Here is a 12,158-nt window from a genome sequence, read left to right on the forward strand (position 1 = left end):
ATCCGTGGCATGGCCTGCACAGTGCATGGGTCTTTTTTCATTGCTGCGTAGTATTCCATTGTATGAATATATCAGATGTTCACCTGGTGATGGACATTTGGGTTGTTTCCTGGAGATGTTTTAAAATCACTATCAGGGAAGGTCATATTTGTCCTCTTGGAGCCCAAGGAGCTCCCAGGGTGTAGAGGGAAGAGGAGAGAGAGGCTGTTTAGGCATGGCTGTAGGATCCCCGTCCCCATTTTAACCCAAGCACACTCAGTGTTTATCTGCTTTACACTGTGGGGTCTCCATGTTATTTTCTTTACAAAAAAAAAAAAAGTGTTCCTGACACTGACGAAATGTTTGGAAATGACCAATCTCTATACACCAGCCTCCACATATGCCCCACTTCTGGAGACAGGCCACCCCTCCTCAGTCAGAAAGTCCTCCCACACATCTTTCTTTTCTTTCCAGGGACCCCCTGGTCTTCCCGGGCAAATTGGCCCACCTGGAGCTCCAGGGATTCCAGGACAGAAGGTAACACTGTCTTGACAAGGTGGGGTGCAGACCCTGCAGAAGCCCTGGGTGTGTCTCTGAGTGCCGGACCCCAGGGCTGCCCCTTGGCCTGTGTCCTTCTCATCTTCTGGCCTGGTATTCTCCCCGGTGCTCCAGGGCACCGCCTGCCTATGCCCTCACCCTCCCACCCTCAGCTCTGCCATTCTTTCCTTGCTGTCTGTCTTGGGCTCCTGTAATTCACAGAACCTCTGATGTGGTAGACCTGGGTCTGGACAAGCCCCTGCCCCAGCCAGACCCACAACAGGGACCCTAACCTACCATCAAGGCACATGGCACTTGAGCCTCCTCCATCTCGCCCCTCCCTCACCTCCTGCCTCTGCTCCCTTTTATCCTCTGGCCCCTGTCACCTCTGTGATTTTTCTCAGAAGGCTGTGCACATGTATCCCTCCGTCCTCTGCTCATGAGACCTTCTCCCCTGAAGTCCCTTCCCATTTTCCCTACCTGTCAAAGTTCTCATTTCAAGCCTAAACTGAAGGTTGCCTCCTCCTTGAAGCCTCCCCTGATCTAGCAGGTGGAATTCACTGCTCTTTCCTTTGGGCTTGCCTTGATGGTGCAGCTGGGTGTTTACTTGGCCTCAAAGCAGAGGCCACACATCCTTTATCTCTCTCCCTGACTTAAAGGGACACGGGTTGATGTGAAGTGAAGGGAGCTCCCCGTGGGGGGCATGGACAGGAAGGGTGAATTTGAGGGAGTCAGCGAGGCAGGCACCCAGCCTGGCCGTGGAGCTGTGGAGGCAAACCCCCCAGCCCAGGCGTCATAAGCAGTGATGTGAGGTTATGGCCGAATCGTGGGCAGTGGAGCCAGCTTGCCTGGACTGGGACCTGGCTTCACTCTTCACTTGAGGCCTTGAGCTCACAACTCTGTGCTGGGGTCCTCACCTCTAAAGCGGAGTCAGTGAACGTGCATACGGTCTGCGTGGGTGCTGGGGACGCCTGGCTCACAGCAAGTGCTGTATGAATAACAGGTATCGTTCTCCTCTGATCTGGGAGTGACCTTTTGTTGTTCTGGCTGCAGGGGGAGATTGGACTGCCAGGCCCTCCAGGACATGATGGGGAAAAGGTAAGGACACTGCCAGACAAACCTCTGAAGGTCCTCTTACCCCTGGGGGTGAGGGTGCAGGAAGCTCTGGAAGAAGCCCAGGTGCACGCCATGGGGAGGAGGGAAGGGAGGCCCGCCCTGTGGAAGCCTGGCTGAGCCCTGCTGCTGGCGCCAGGAGGAGCCAGGCAGACTCACACTGGGATGGGCCGTGGCTGGTGGCCGAGGCCCCCTCGGATTCCCGCGGGGAGTTGGACAGGCCCTCTGCCTGGTCCTGTCAAGCCCCAGAGAGCCAGGTCCTTCTGACCTCCCATCCTTTTACTTTCTCTCCCCTCGCTTCTCTGCCAGTGAATCAAAAATGTGTTGTTGATCTTTTCTCAAGGGACCTCGAGGCAAACCAGGAGATGTGGGCCCTCCTGGTCCCCAGGGCCCCCCAGGAAAGGCTGGGCCTGCAGGAATGAAGGGAGAAGACGGACCCACAGGGAGCCCAGGAGAGAAGGGGGAGAAAGGGGAGACGGGGCAGCCAGGCCCACCGGTGAGTGCCAGTGCCCGCGTTGTCCCTGGAGCACGCACTGCCCGCAGCGTGCCGCAGGCTCTGCATGTGCTAGCTGCAGCCTGGAAACTTGGAGCCTGGGGCTGGGCACAGGGGATTCACCCAGTTTCCTCTCAAGCCTTACTTTATGAAGACCAGTTTCCCACCTCAAGAGATCAGGGTCCTGTTCTGTCGTCTCCTGTCTGTGTCCTCAGGAAAGTCACTGAGCCTGGCAGAGCCTTGGTTTCCTCATCTCTAAATGGGGATAACAGTGCCTTTCCTGGACACCTCACTGGGCTGTTGGGAAGGAGATGAAGTCACAGGTGTAAAACTGCCTCTTGGGAAAGTATGCAGAAGCCTTGGGTAGGAGAGGTACAAAAAAGAGACCTTAACCCAGTCCAGCTAGGCCGCTGGCTTGACTTGGGAGCTTCCTCTCAGCCTCATGGTTTCCATCTGTGAAATGGGCAGCACCCTGGGCACATGCCCTTGGAGGAAGGGAGCCCTGCGTGCGTGCCACAGCTGGTCACAGACCTCAGTGTGATGGCCCTGCCCTTGACTAAAAGAGATATTTGTCGATCTGTAGGGTCTAGACGGCCCAACTGGGGAGAAAGGAGAACCAGGTGGCCAAGGGAGACCCGGAGCGACCGGATTGCCTGGCCCAATCGGGCTCCCAGGATTTACAGTAAGGCGAGAGGGCTGGGTACCAAGGTTGTCAGCAGGCCTCTGCAGATGAGGGCAAGCTAGCGGGGCGCTCCCTAACTGTGGCCACCTGCCAGGCGGGTGCCTCGTGCTGCAGCAAGGCTGCACTGACCCCCAGCCTGCCTGCCCGGCCTGGTGGGGGAGGTCCCCTCCATGAGCCGCTACTCCCTGAGGGCCAGTCGGGTGTAAACTGGGTTCCAGCTCCCTCCACTCACAGCATGGTGGCCTCCGTCTCCAGGTGCCAGCATAGTTCAAAGGGGCTAGAATCTTAGACTCGGAATTCTCCTCTTAGAAGTGGAAAGAACCTCAGAGACCAACCAGTCCCACCTCTGACCCAGTGCAGGATCCCTCAGGAGCCACTGAACGTGACTGCCCCACTCAGCTGGGACAGGCAGGCAGCTGACGGCCTCCCGACATGTCCTCTCCAAACTGGCGGGAGTGCTCCGATGTGGTACAGAAGTTCCCTTACCAGTTCCCTGGCCCTGGCTCTGCTTCTAGAGCCATATTCATTTTTTGCAGCTGCATAACAAGTCACCACAAATTCAGTGGCTTAAAACAACACACACGTATTTTATCAGTTTCTATGAGTCAGGAGTCTAGTCACGTCTCAGCAGGGTCCTCTGCCCCGTCAGGGTGCCATCCAAATGCATTCCCATCTAGAGGCGGGGTCCTCTTCCAAGCTGGCTGCTGTTGGCATAATTCAGTTCCTTCTATAGTTAGGACTGGGTCCCTCAGCTCCTAGAGGCCACCTACAGTTCCTGGTCACAGAGCCTTCCCCATAGCAAGCAGATCACAGTATAGCAGCTTACTTCTTTAAGTCAAGGCCAGCAGGCTGTCCCAGTGCATGCTAGCAAGACAGAGGGGGGTGTGTGTAACATGCTCATAACATAATCTTACCATGTTATATGCTATCATTTGTATAACATATGTATGTTACAATTTGTATCGTGAGCTTGTAACATAATCACTGGTGTGACATCCCATCACCTTCACCCTATCCATGTCCTGTTGGTTAGAAGCAAGTCCCAGGTCCACCCTAGGGTCCGTGCCCCACAGGATCTGTACAGAATATCAGCCTCTCCTCCCACGTGCTAGAACCTCAGATTCATGAAGTCAGAGATCACAGGGCCCCCGCCCGGGTCTCCATCCTCCAGGCTGACTGCCTCCACAGCCTTGGAGGAAGTCCTTGCTGACACCTAAGCTTAGTCTAGTCCCAGTCAGGTTTGTTGCAGATTTGAGGGTGTCTGTCCCAGGCTCCCCCACATGCTGGCGTCCATGCCATGTTGTTCTGTGCCCACAGGGAGAGAAAGGAGAACCCGGGGAGAAAGGTGACCCAGGAGTGGAGGTAGGTTGTACCTGCTCTGCTGTTCATGTCATGGGGACCTTGTCACACCACAGTCTCTCCAGTGGGCGCAGCACTTCCATGCTTTAGAATGAAGCTCACGACTGCCTGGCTTGGGGAGAGGGCAAGAAGTTGAACGTTTATTGAGCATCTCAGGGGTCAGCTTGGAGCCTTCAGGTCTGCTCCATGGCCTCTGCATTAATCAGGTCCCTCCACAGCATTCACAGAGCTCCTGCCACGTTCCATTCCCAGTGCCATAGCCTGGAGACAAGAAAATAAAACAGAACAACCCTGTGAGCAAACAGTTCCCACTAGTGGGCACTAGAATGGCAGCAGCTCAGGGAGTCAAGCACCCTAGAAAATGGGTCATTTGAGCAGGGTCTTGAAGACTCTGTATGAGTTTGCCTAGAAGCTCCAGAGCTAGGGTTTCTAGAGAGAGGCATTATTCTTTTGAGGAGTGTGGTGGTGAATGGAGGAGAGAACAGTGGAGTGAGAGGTAGTCGGGAAGAAAGCCAGCTTCTCATAAGATGGGAGGGAATCAGGCTCAGGGGAAAGAGCCAGGAAAAAACAGAGGTTGCAGATACAGAAGGGAGAAGCTTCTGGTGGGAGGGCCACCCAGACACCACCGCAGAAAGAGACCACCACTCAGTCCCTGGAGAGGTCCCCTCGGGCACCTTTCCGTGTCACCAAGCCCTTTCTGCATTTAGTGACTCAGACCTAATTATGTAACATATATATTACTTATTTGGATAAGAAATCCAAATCCTTCTATGGAAATGCTCTGAAATTCATGAAAAGCATTATATACAAAAATGTTCCTTCCAGAAGTATTAAAATAAAAACTGGAAACAGCCTACATTTCTAACAAGAAGGAAATGATTAAATAACTTATGGCAACAATACTAATGGGAATCATAGTCCAGTGTTGGTGAACTTTCCTTGGGCCAAGTGCTGCTCCAAGCCCTGGCTAGGGAGAGTTCATTTTTATTCTAGTCAGTAAATAGCACGTGGACACTGAAAGACTTGTGGGAACACACAGAAGAAGGAAAATGGGTTTCATGCTAAGTGAAAAAGAGCAGAGAACCAAATTACATACATATAATATCATCATAAGTATAGACATATATTCAAACATTTTTTATGCATGAAGAGTAGGAGGAAATAAAGTAAAATATTAGCATTATTCAGTGATATTCTTTTCCTTTTTTAATCTCTTTATTAAATATTTTAAAGGGTTTGTATTCCTTTAATTTTTTATTTTTTAAATTATACAGTAAAACTGACTTTTTTGTGGAATGTATACAGTTCTATGAATGTTAATATATGCATAGATTTGCATACCCACTACCAAAATCAGGATATATGAATTACTCATTTACAGTAAGAAGAAAATTAGCAAACTTTTTTTTTTCAGAAAGCAGAGTTTCCAAAGATTGAGTTCCCTACAAGGAGACTGTAGTATTATGGAACTGAAGAGCCCACAGGTCCAAGGGACTTTGGGGTGCCCTGTCTGCCCAGTACAGGGGCTCCATTTATAGTTGCCTGGCAGAGGGTCCCCACCCTGGCCACACTCCAGGGGATTCTGTCCCTGGGAAGGCAAGATGCCCAAGGAAAGCCCGGAAGCTCAAGTAGGGAGACAGATCTCCTTCCTGCCTCAAGGGTGGCTGACTGTGGACAAAAGGTTGTCCATCTTCACCAGAGACAGGATCTACAAAGAGCAGCATCCTCTGTAGAGAGGAAGGCCACCCTGGGTTCCTCCATCTCCACTGTCCAGTCCAAATCTCTCTTACTTTAATCTGCTCTCCAGAGAAGTAAGACCCCCAGTCCCCATTCTGCCTGTTACAAACCTGGGGTGGGGGGAGCTTGAGGAATATTCTTCAGAAACATCTCAGTCTCCCCTCATTCCACATAACCAGTCTCTGTTCCTAAAGGTCTCAAATCCAAATGCCAACAGGGAGCAGACATGCAACAAATGAACGGAAGAGGTCTGGGTTAAAAACAGTGGGGGAGTGGGGAGGGTGGAGCTGAGTGGTGGAGGGTATGCTTAGCATGCACCAGGTCCTGGGTTCAATCCCCAGTATCTCCACTTAAAAAATAATAATATATACATAAATAAATAAGCCTAATCCCCCCCACCCCCCGCAAACAAACAAAACAATAGGGAGTGGTGAGGACTGGGGTAAACCGAAGACCTCAGGCCTCACCTGGAGGGGAAGCCCTTATTCAGGTCCAGGCAATTGTTGCCATGCATGAACAAGAGCCTGGTGCCGCCAGATTTTCTGGGTTTTCAAAAGAAATCTAGAAAAATAGACATTGGAGGATATTTCCTGGCAGTGTTGTGGTTTTCTTTCTCAATATTGTTCAGGCTAATGAGTTGCTATGAGTTTCTGACCTGTTCTAAGCCTTCATTTGGGAGACTGTGTGCTGGTAATTCTGTCCTCTGGCCTCGCAGTCCCCAGCCGGACCCTGGGCTATGTCAGCAGGCAGGACCACTTACAGTGTAACAGGTGGGGGTGGCTAACATCTCCTTTTGGCTTCTAGGTTCCTGGGCCACCAGGACCAGAGGGGCCTCCTGGACCTCCAGTGAGTTTGGAGGGCTTGTCTGTGTTCCAGTCTACTGTAATTGGGTCCCTTAATGTCCCCTCCCCATGACAGTCACTGGGTTTAACTTCAGCCTTAGGTCACACTATCGCCTCTTGCTTCCAACATGGGATTTCACATCCACAGGCCCCTCCCTGCTCGTCTTCCCTCACACCTTAAACAGGCACTATCTCTGGAACACTGAGGGGCCGGGGCAGTGCCGTGTTTCCTGGAAACAGTTGACTGGCTTGGCAGCCCCAGGGTCTGGTTCAACCCCCCTGCAGAAGTTGGAGTCACTCTGCTCCTCCCTTTCCTCCTTCCTGCTAACCAGCAGGCAAGACGACCAGGATTAAAATAGAAAGGGACCCATTTAAAACCAGCCCACTGGATTGGCCTTTCCATGGTTACAGATGATAAGGCACCTTTAAAGAGACCCCTATGCATTGTGCCTAGAGGGCCCCCAAGCATCCTAAACCAAGAGATGCTTGTCCTTGCTTCTGCAGGGTTCATGGTCACCATGGCAATGAGCCACCCACTGTCATTGGTAGAAGTAGTAGTAGTAATAATGACAGTCGCCAGCATTTATTGAAACTTACTACGTGCCAGATGCTACTCTAAGCACTTTGCAAATATTAATTTGTTTAACGTTCCCTCTGTTCCCTCTCAATCTTCCCTTCATAAGTCTCTGAATCTTCTCCCAACTGTCAGCTGTAGGGGTCACAGAGAGATTCTCTGTCAGTCCCTGGCTGGGGAAGCCTGGCTCAGACCCCACCCCAGGAAGCCCCACGAACAACCCTCCTTAGCATTCTCTTCTACCTCCCCCCAGGCAGGGTCCCCAAGCCAGGCTATGTATTCTAAGCACTTGCTCTTTTGTGGTCTAACTTATGGACAAGGAAACTGACTTAACCAGAAATGCAGTTCTGAGGTGCTTTGTTTTGATTCCAAATGCAGGGGCTCCAAGGCATTCCTGGACCAAAGGTAAGAAGAGGTGGTGTGACAGGCGCTGGGCGAGTGGGTGGGGGAAGGGACTGAGTCAGTGAGGGCAGAAAAGAGGGAAAAGGCTTCAGTGCCAGGGGACCAAGCTGACCCCTTCCCTGAATGGAATCATGTGACACTTCAGCCAGTGGGGCACAATTAGGATGGAGTAAAGTCCTCCAGCCCCTTTAACACCCATCATCAACACTGGGCAGGCTTTGGATTTTGAATTTCCCCATCCTTCAATCAACCCACCCTACAGAGTGACAGGTTAGATTCTTAGCAGATAATGAAATCCTCTTCCCGTGTAACCTAGCCCAGACCCTTCACTACCATTAAGTATAGGTGGGAGACAGAGGGCGGTGAAGCACAGGATCCCCTTCCAGGACCAAGTCCACTGGACTCTGGTTTGGGGCTCTCCCAACCTCCCCTGCCTAAAGCATTTAAAATAGATAAGAAGGGCTGGGGGCTGCTAGTCTAACAGCAGCCCTTGCCTCCTATGATAACATTCTCCAGGGGATTATAGGGCACTTTCTTCTCCCAATTAGTTTGGGAGCCTCAGAGCTCCAGTGGTGGCACTTCAGGCATCTGCCAGCCAGTCTCTGCAGAGTCCCAGTTTTTCTGCTATGCAAATGGTCACCTATGCTAAAGCCTGACCTGGAACTGACCTGTGGATTTTTCTCCAATCCCCCATCCCTTTTCCCTTTAGGGACCTCAGAGTTACTACAGAGAAACAGGGGACTCTAACTGAAGCAGAGCCAGGCTAAGAATTGAGGGATTCTTGGAGTCCCCAGACTGCCACCCCTGGGCCAGCCACCTCCACCTTCTCCCTCCTCTCCCTACCACCTCTCTCCACCACCCTCCCCCATCTCCAGGACCCCAGAATGCAAGAATCAGTTATCTAGGACATGCCCTTCTGTGATCTCGCTCACCTCCCTTTCCTTCAGGGTGAAGCAGGACTAGATGGAGCAAAAGGAGAAAAGGGTGTCCAGGGAGAAAAAGGAGACCGAGGTCCTTTGGGATTACCCGTAAGTATTACAGACCCAGCAAACCGGTGTGACAATCCCAGCCAGGTGGTCCTGATAACGTGCTGGGCAGGGCCCCCAGAGAAGGCCCCAGGAAAATTCGAGGTTCTAAAGTCCTGAGCATCCCAGAGCTCTGCAGCATCCTGCTTTCCCACCTGGATAAGACAGTAGGCTCTAATTCTCTTGCTGCGGGCCTCCTCTGGGCCAGCCCTGGCCTAGGTTCTGGAGGAACGCAAAGCTGAACAAGACAAGCTCCCCACGCTCAAGAGCACCCAGCTGGAGAGCCAACAGAGGCCTGAGAACAGCCTCAGGCCCTACATGTGCTCGACTGTGGCACTGAAAGTCTGCCCTTGTGGGGGCCGAGTGTGGAGGACTTGGGAGCAACAGGACAGTGGAGTATTCCCCACCTCTCTCCTACTTTCCCCAGGGACCACAAGAGAGCCCCTGCTCTCTGCTCTTAAGCACTGGCCACAGCAGAAAAGCTTGCAAAAAGTCAGATCCTCTGGTCCCAGCAGGCTAAGGCTACTCAAAGCCCAGTTCCCCGAGATCTCTGATCTCAGCCTGCCCAGGGCTAGAGGCCCCAGGGCAGGGCAGAGGCTGCTCAGAGGGCACCTGTATCTCCACATGTGGGGCTTGCCCGGGCGAATTCTTTCACCCCAAGCTCCAGCGGCCAATGGCCTGGTCACCAGCTCTCCTGCCTCCAAGAGAGTGCATCCCACCACCCGCCCAGGGCTGCATCCTCCCTCTAACCCCAGTGAGGTCAGCACTCTTTTCTTCTGTTTTTCAAGACCTGGAAGGGACTTTGGGATTCCATGTAATCATCTTACTGATGGATCCAGAGAAGAAAGTGAGTCACCTGATGTCACATACGAAGTCGATGGGACGGCTGGGCCAAGGGCTGCTCCTCCACTGAGGCCACAGCCTTGCAAAGGGCTCTTTCCAGCCACTGGGGCTTCCTCTTTCCCAGGCATAAAGCCAGTTCCCACCCCAAGAAGCTGTAAAAAGCAGGGGAATGATGGGAAGCCCAACTGCCCCAGCTTGGCAGAGCTTGAAGTTCTGGTTAATGTAATCGCAGCCAGCAAACAGGAAGAGCAAAAGGTATGATTACACCTCAGGAGTCCACCAAATGCAGGAATGTTTAAGGAGCAGATTTGCTTGACAGACTATGGTAAACTGATGACTTTAGCAGACATTTTCCCATGTCATAAGCTGTGTCCGAAATGATTTAAGTACTTTTGACTACAAAGAGCCTTCCTGCCCCCTACTCAACCACAAACCTCTCCTTGTCCACCTTCACGGCCCCGCAACCCTGGTAAACATTGGACAATTCAGTCAGGGGCTAAAAGGAAGATGGCACAGAGACCAAACGGGTAATATAAACAAAGAAAGTGCCAGAGAAAAGACAAAGTACTCATTCTGTCTTTAATTTTTCAACTTTTGATAGGGACATGGGTACAGAGAAGTACTTTTGCTAGCTTAAGAAAACAACAGAGCAAGTAATATTCATAAATGGCAACTCACATGGACTTCAGAGGGATAATAAGGAGTGGCGCGGACTGTGGTACACCGGAGACCATGTGTCCCTTCTTAAGGGGTCCAGTCCCTTCTCAGTTCAGCTGACTGTTACCTTAGAGGAATGAGGATCCAGTATTTCTGCATATTCTAATTTTTCTAAGGAAGCTAGGCATCTGGCATTTTATGTAATATCTCCTCATTTTCCAATAGTAAATCAAAATTATTTGCAATCCTGCAGCCCATACAAAATATGTCAGTGGCCCACAAATGGCCCCCAAGCCTCCAGTTCATGCCCTCTGCTCCAGACCTCTCAAGACAACTCAGTATTAATGCTGCATAGACAAAGTAGATGGCTGTTTAGCTGAAGTTCTGTTTTTAGGCTTCACTTCTATGCTTTATTTCATATCATAGCAGCCTGAGTTTCCAGGCCCATCCTTCCGAGTTCCTCCTATTTGCCTTACAGAAGTGGTTCTCAGTACTGGCTGCACATTGGAATCACCTGGAGCTTTTCAAACACACTATTACCCAGGACTCCTCTTGGAGATTCTGTTTGAATTGGGCTGGAGTGGGGCCCAGGCATCTGTATTATTTAATATTACCCCCAGGAGATTCTGACATTGTAGCCAGAATTGAGAACCACAACTCTCTAGGCTGTGAGCAAGACTGGTCTAGAATTATGTGGTCCTAAAACTGAGAAGCAAAGCCCTGAAGGATCTACTACCCAACACCCTTCCCTCCCTGCCCTCTCTTTCCTGGGGATGTTCCCCCACCTTTAAATTCCTGAGGCCTAGGCTCATTTCTGAGGCTTGGTTGGAAGCAGTTTTCAAGAACTCAGTCCCTCCTGGCCTAGAGTGTCCCTGCTGCCTTCCCCCGGGTTAGTCACATTGGAGTCATCAGATAATTTTACCCCTGTTCTCCTAGGTGAGCTGTAGGGGCAGCATCATAGCCCAGCACTGGAGCAAGAGCTGTAATTCCCACTGAATATATCACCGGATGCTGCAGAATGAGTGGGCCCTCATAGCATCCCACCTGCCAGCCAGTTTATTCCAAGGGATACATGGCCTTAAACATCCATCCCAGTCAGCTGCCCCCTAAAGCCTTTTTCTGTAAAAGAGATCTTGTCTGGGATAATATGAATGGACTGAATTTGTGTTAAGCTTTGCAAACTGTAAAGTGCCAGAGAAATGTCAGTCATTCTTAGTATTACCATTCAAGGCCCAACTCCTCTCACCCAGCTGAGTTGAAGTAGGCCAGCTTCTACCCAGGTTTCAAAGCTGAATGCTGTAATTCAAAGCTGAGCCTCCTGGGGTCTCCCAGCATGGCCTGGCCTCAACAGGTATGCAGACCACCCTCACCTGGGCCCCTCCTGTCACATAGGCATGTCTCTCCCAAGTAAGGCCTGTCCTGGGGAGGATGCACTAGCTCTGGTTCCAGACACCTCTCCATGAATTTACTTTCTGTATCTCTTTTCCCGGAGCACTGCAACCCCTTGGGAGAGGTGTTTCTGAGAAAGAATAAAAGGAGAGAGGGGAGTAGGGGGCACAGAGGATCAGAACGGCCATCTGCACTGATCTCCTCCCAGCCTGCTCAGCCGTCGGCCCCCTGCACCCAGCGTCTCCATGTTTTTGTTGGTTTTCATGTGAATACATTACTGTCCTCCCGAGCTTATTGTCCCCGTTTTGTTTGATTACCAGCATTTATGTCTGTCCAGAGTCACTGCTTCACTCACCTCTTCCCTCCCTGGTCCCTTTTTCTCCCTCCCGTTCCTCCCTTCCCCTTCTCTTGGTCAAACTGTTCCCTTTGTCCAGGGAGCTTCAGGTTTGGACGGCAGGCCTGGGCCACCGGTGAGTGTCTCTTCTCCATTATCCCTCAACTCACCCCACCCCACCCCTCCCCTGGC

At 51.5% G+C, this 12,158-nt stretch overlaps 1 protein-coding gene across 1 annotated transcript in view; it reads left to right on the forward strand.

Moving 5' to 3' along the window:
* The window catches only part of LOC105066386 (uncharacterized), an 82,643-nt gene that overhangs the window by 55,303 nt on the left and 15,182 nt on the right, over positions 1 to 12,158 (forward strand). The window contains exons 25-33 of the mRNA XM_074374123.1: positions 454 to 516; positions 1,570 to 1,614; positions 1,973 to 2,125; positions 2,706 to 2,804; positions 4,122 to 4,166; positions 6,705 to 6,746; positions 7,695 to 7,721; positions 8,666 to 8,746; positions 12,067 to 12,102. Coding sequence (XP_074230224.1) covers positions 454 to 516; positions 1,570 to 1,614; positions 1,973 to 2,125; positions 2,706 to 2,804; positions 4,122 to 4,166; positions 6,705 to 6,746; positions 7,695 to 7,721; positions 8,666 to 8,746; positions 12,067 to 12,102 — 591 coding nt within the window. The remainder of the gene's footprint in view (positions 1 to 453; positions 517 to 1,569; positions 1,615 to 1,972; positions 2,126 to 2,705; positions 2,805 to 4,121; positions 4,167 to 6,704; positions 6,747 to 7,694; positions 7,722 to 8,665; positions 8,747 to 12,066; positions 12,103 to 12,158) is intronic.

This window comes from Camelus bactrianus, chromosome 11 (assembly GCF_048773025.1).
Source record: "Camelus bactrianus isolate YW-2024 breed Bactrian camel chromosome 11, ASM4877302v1, whole genome shotgun sequence".
NCBI lineage: Eukaryota > Metazoa > Chordata > Mammalia > Artiodactyla > Camelidae > Camelus > Camelus bactrianus.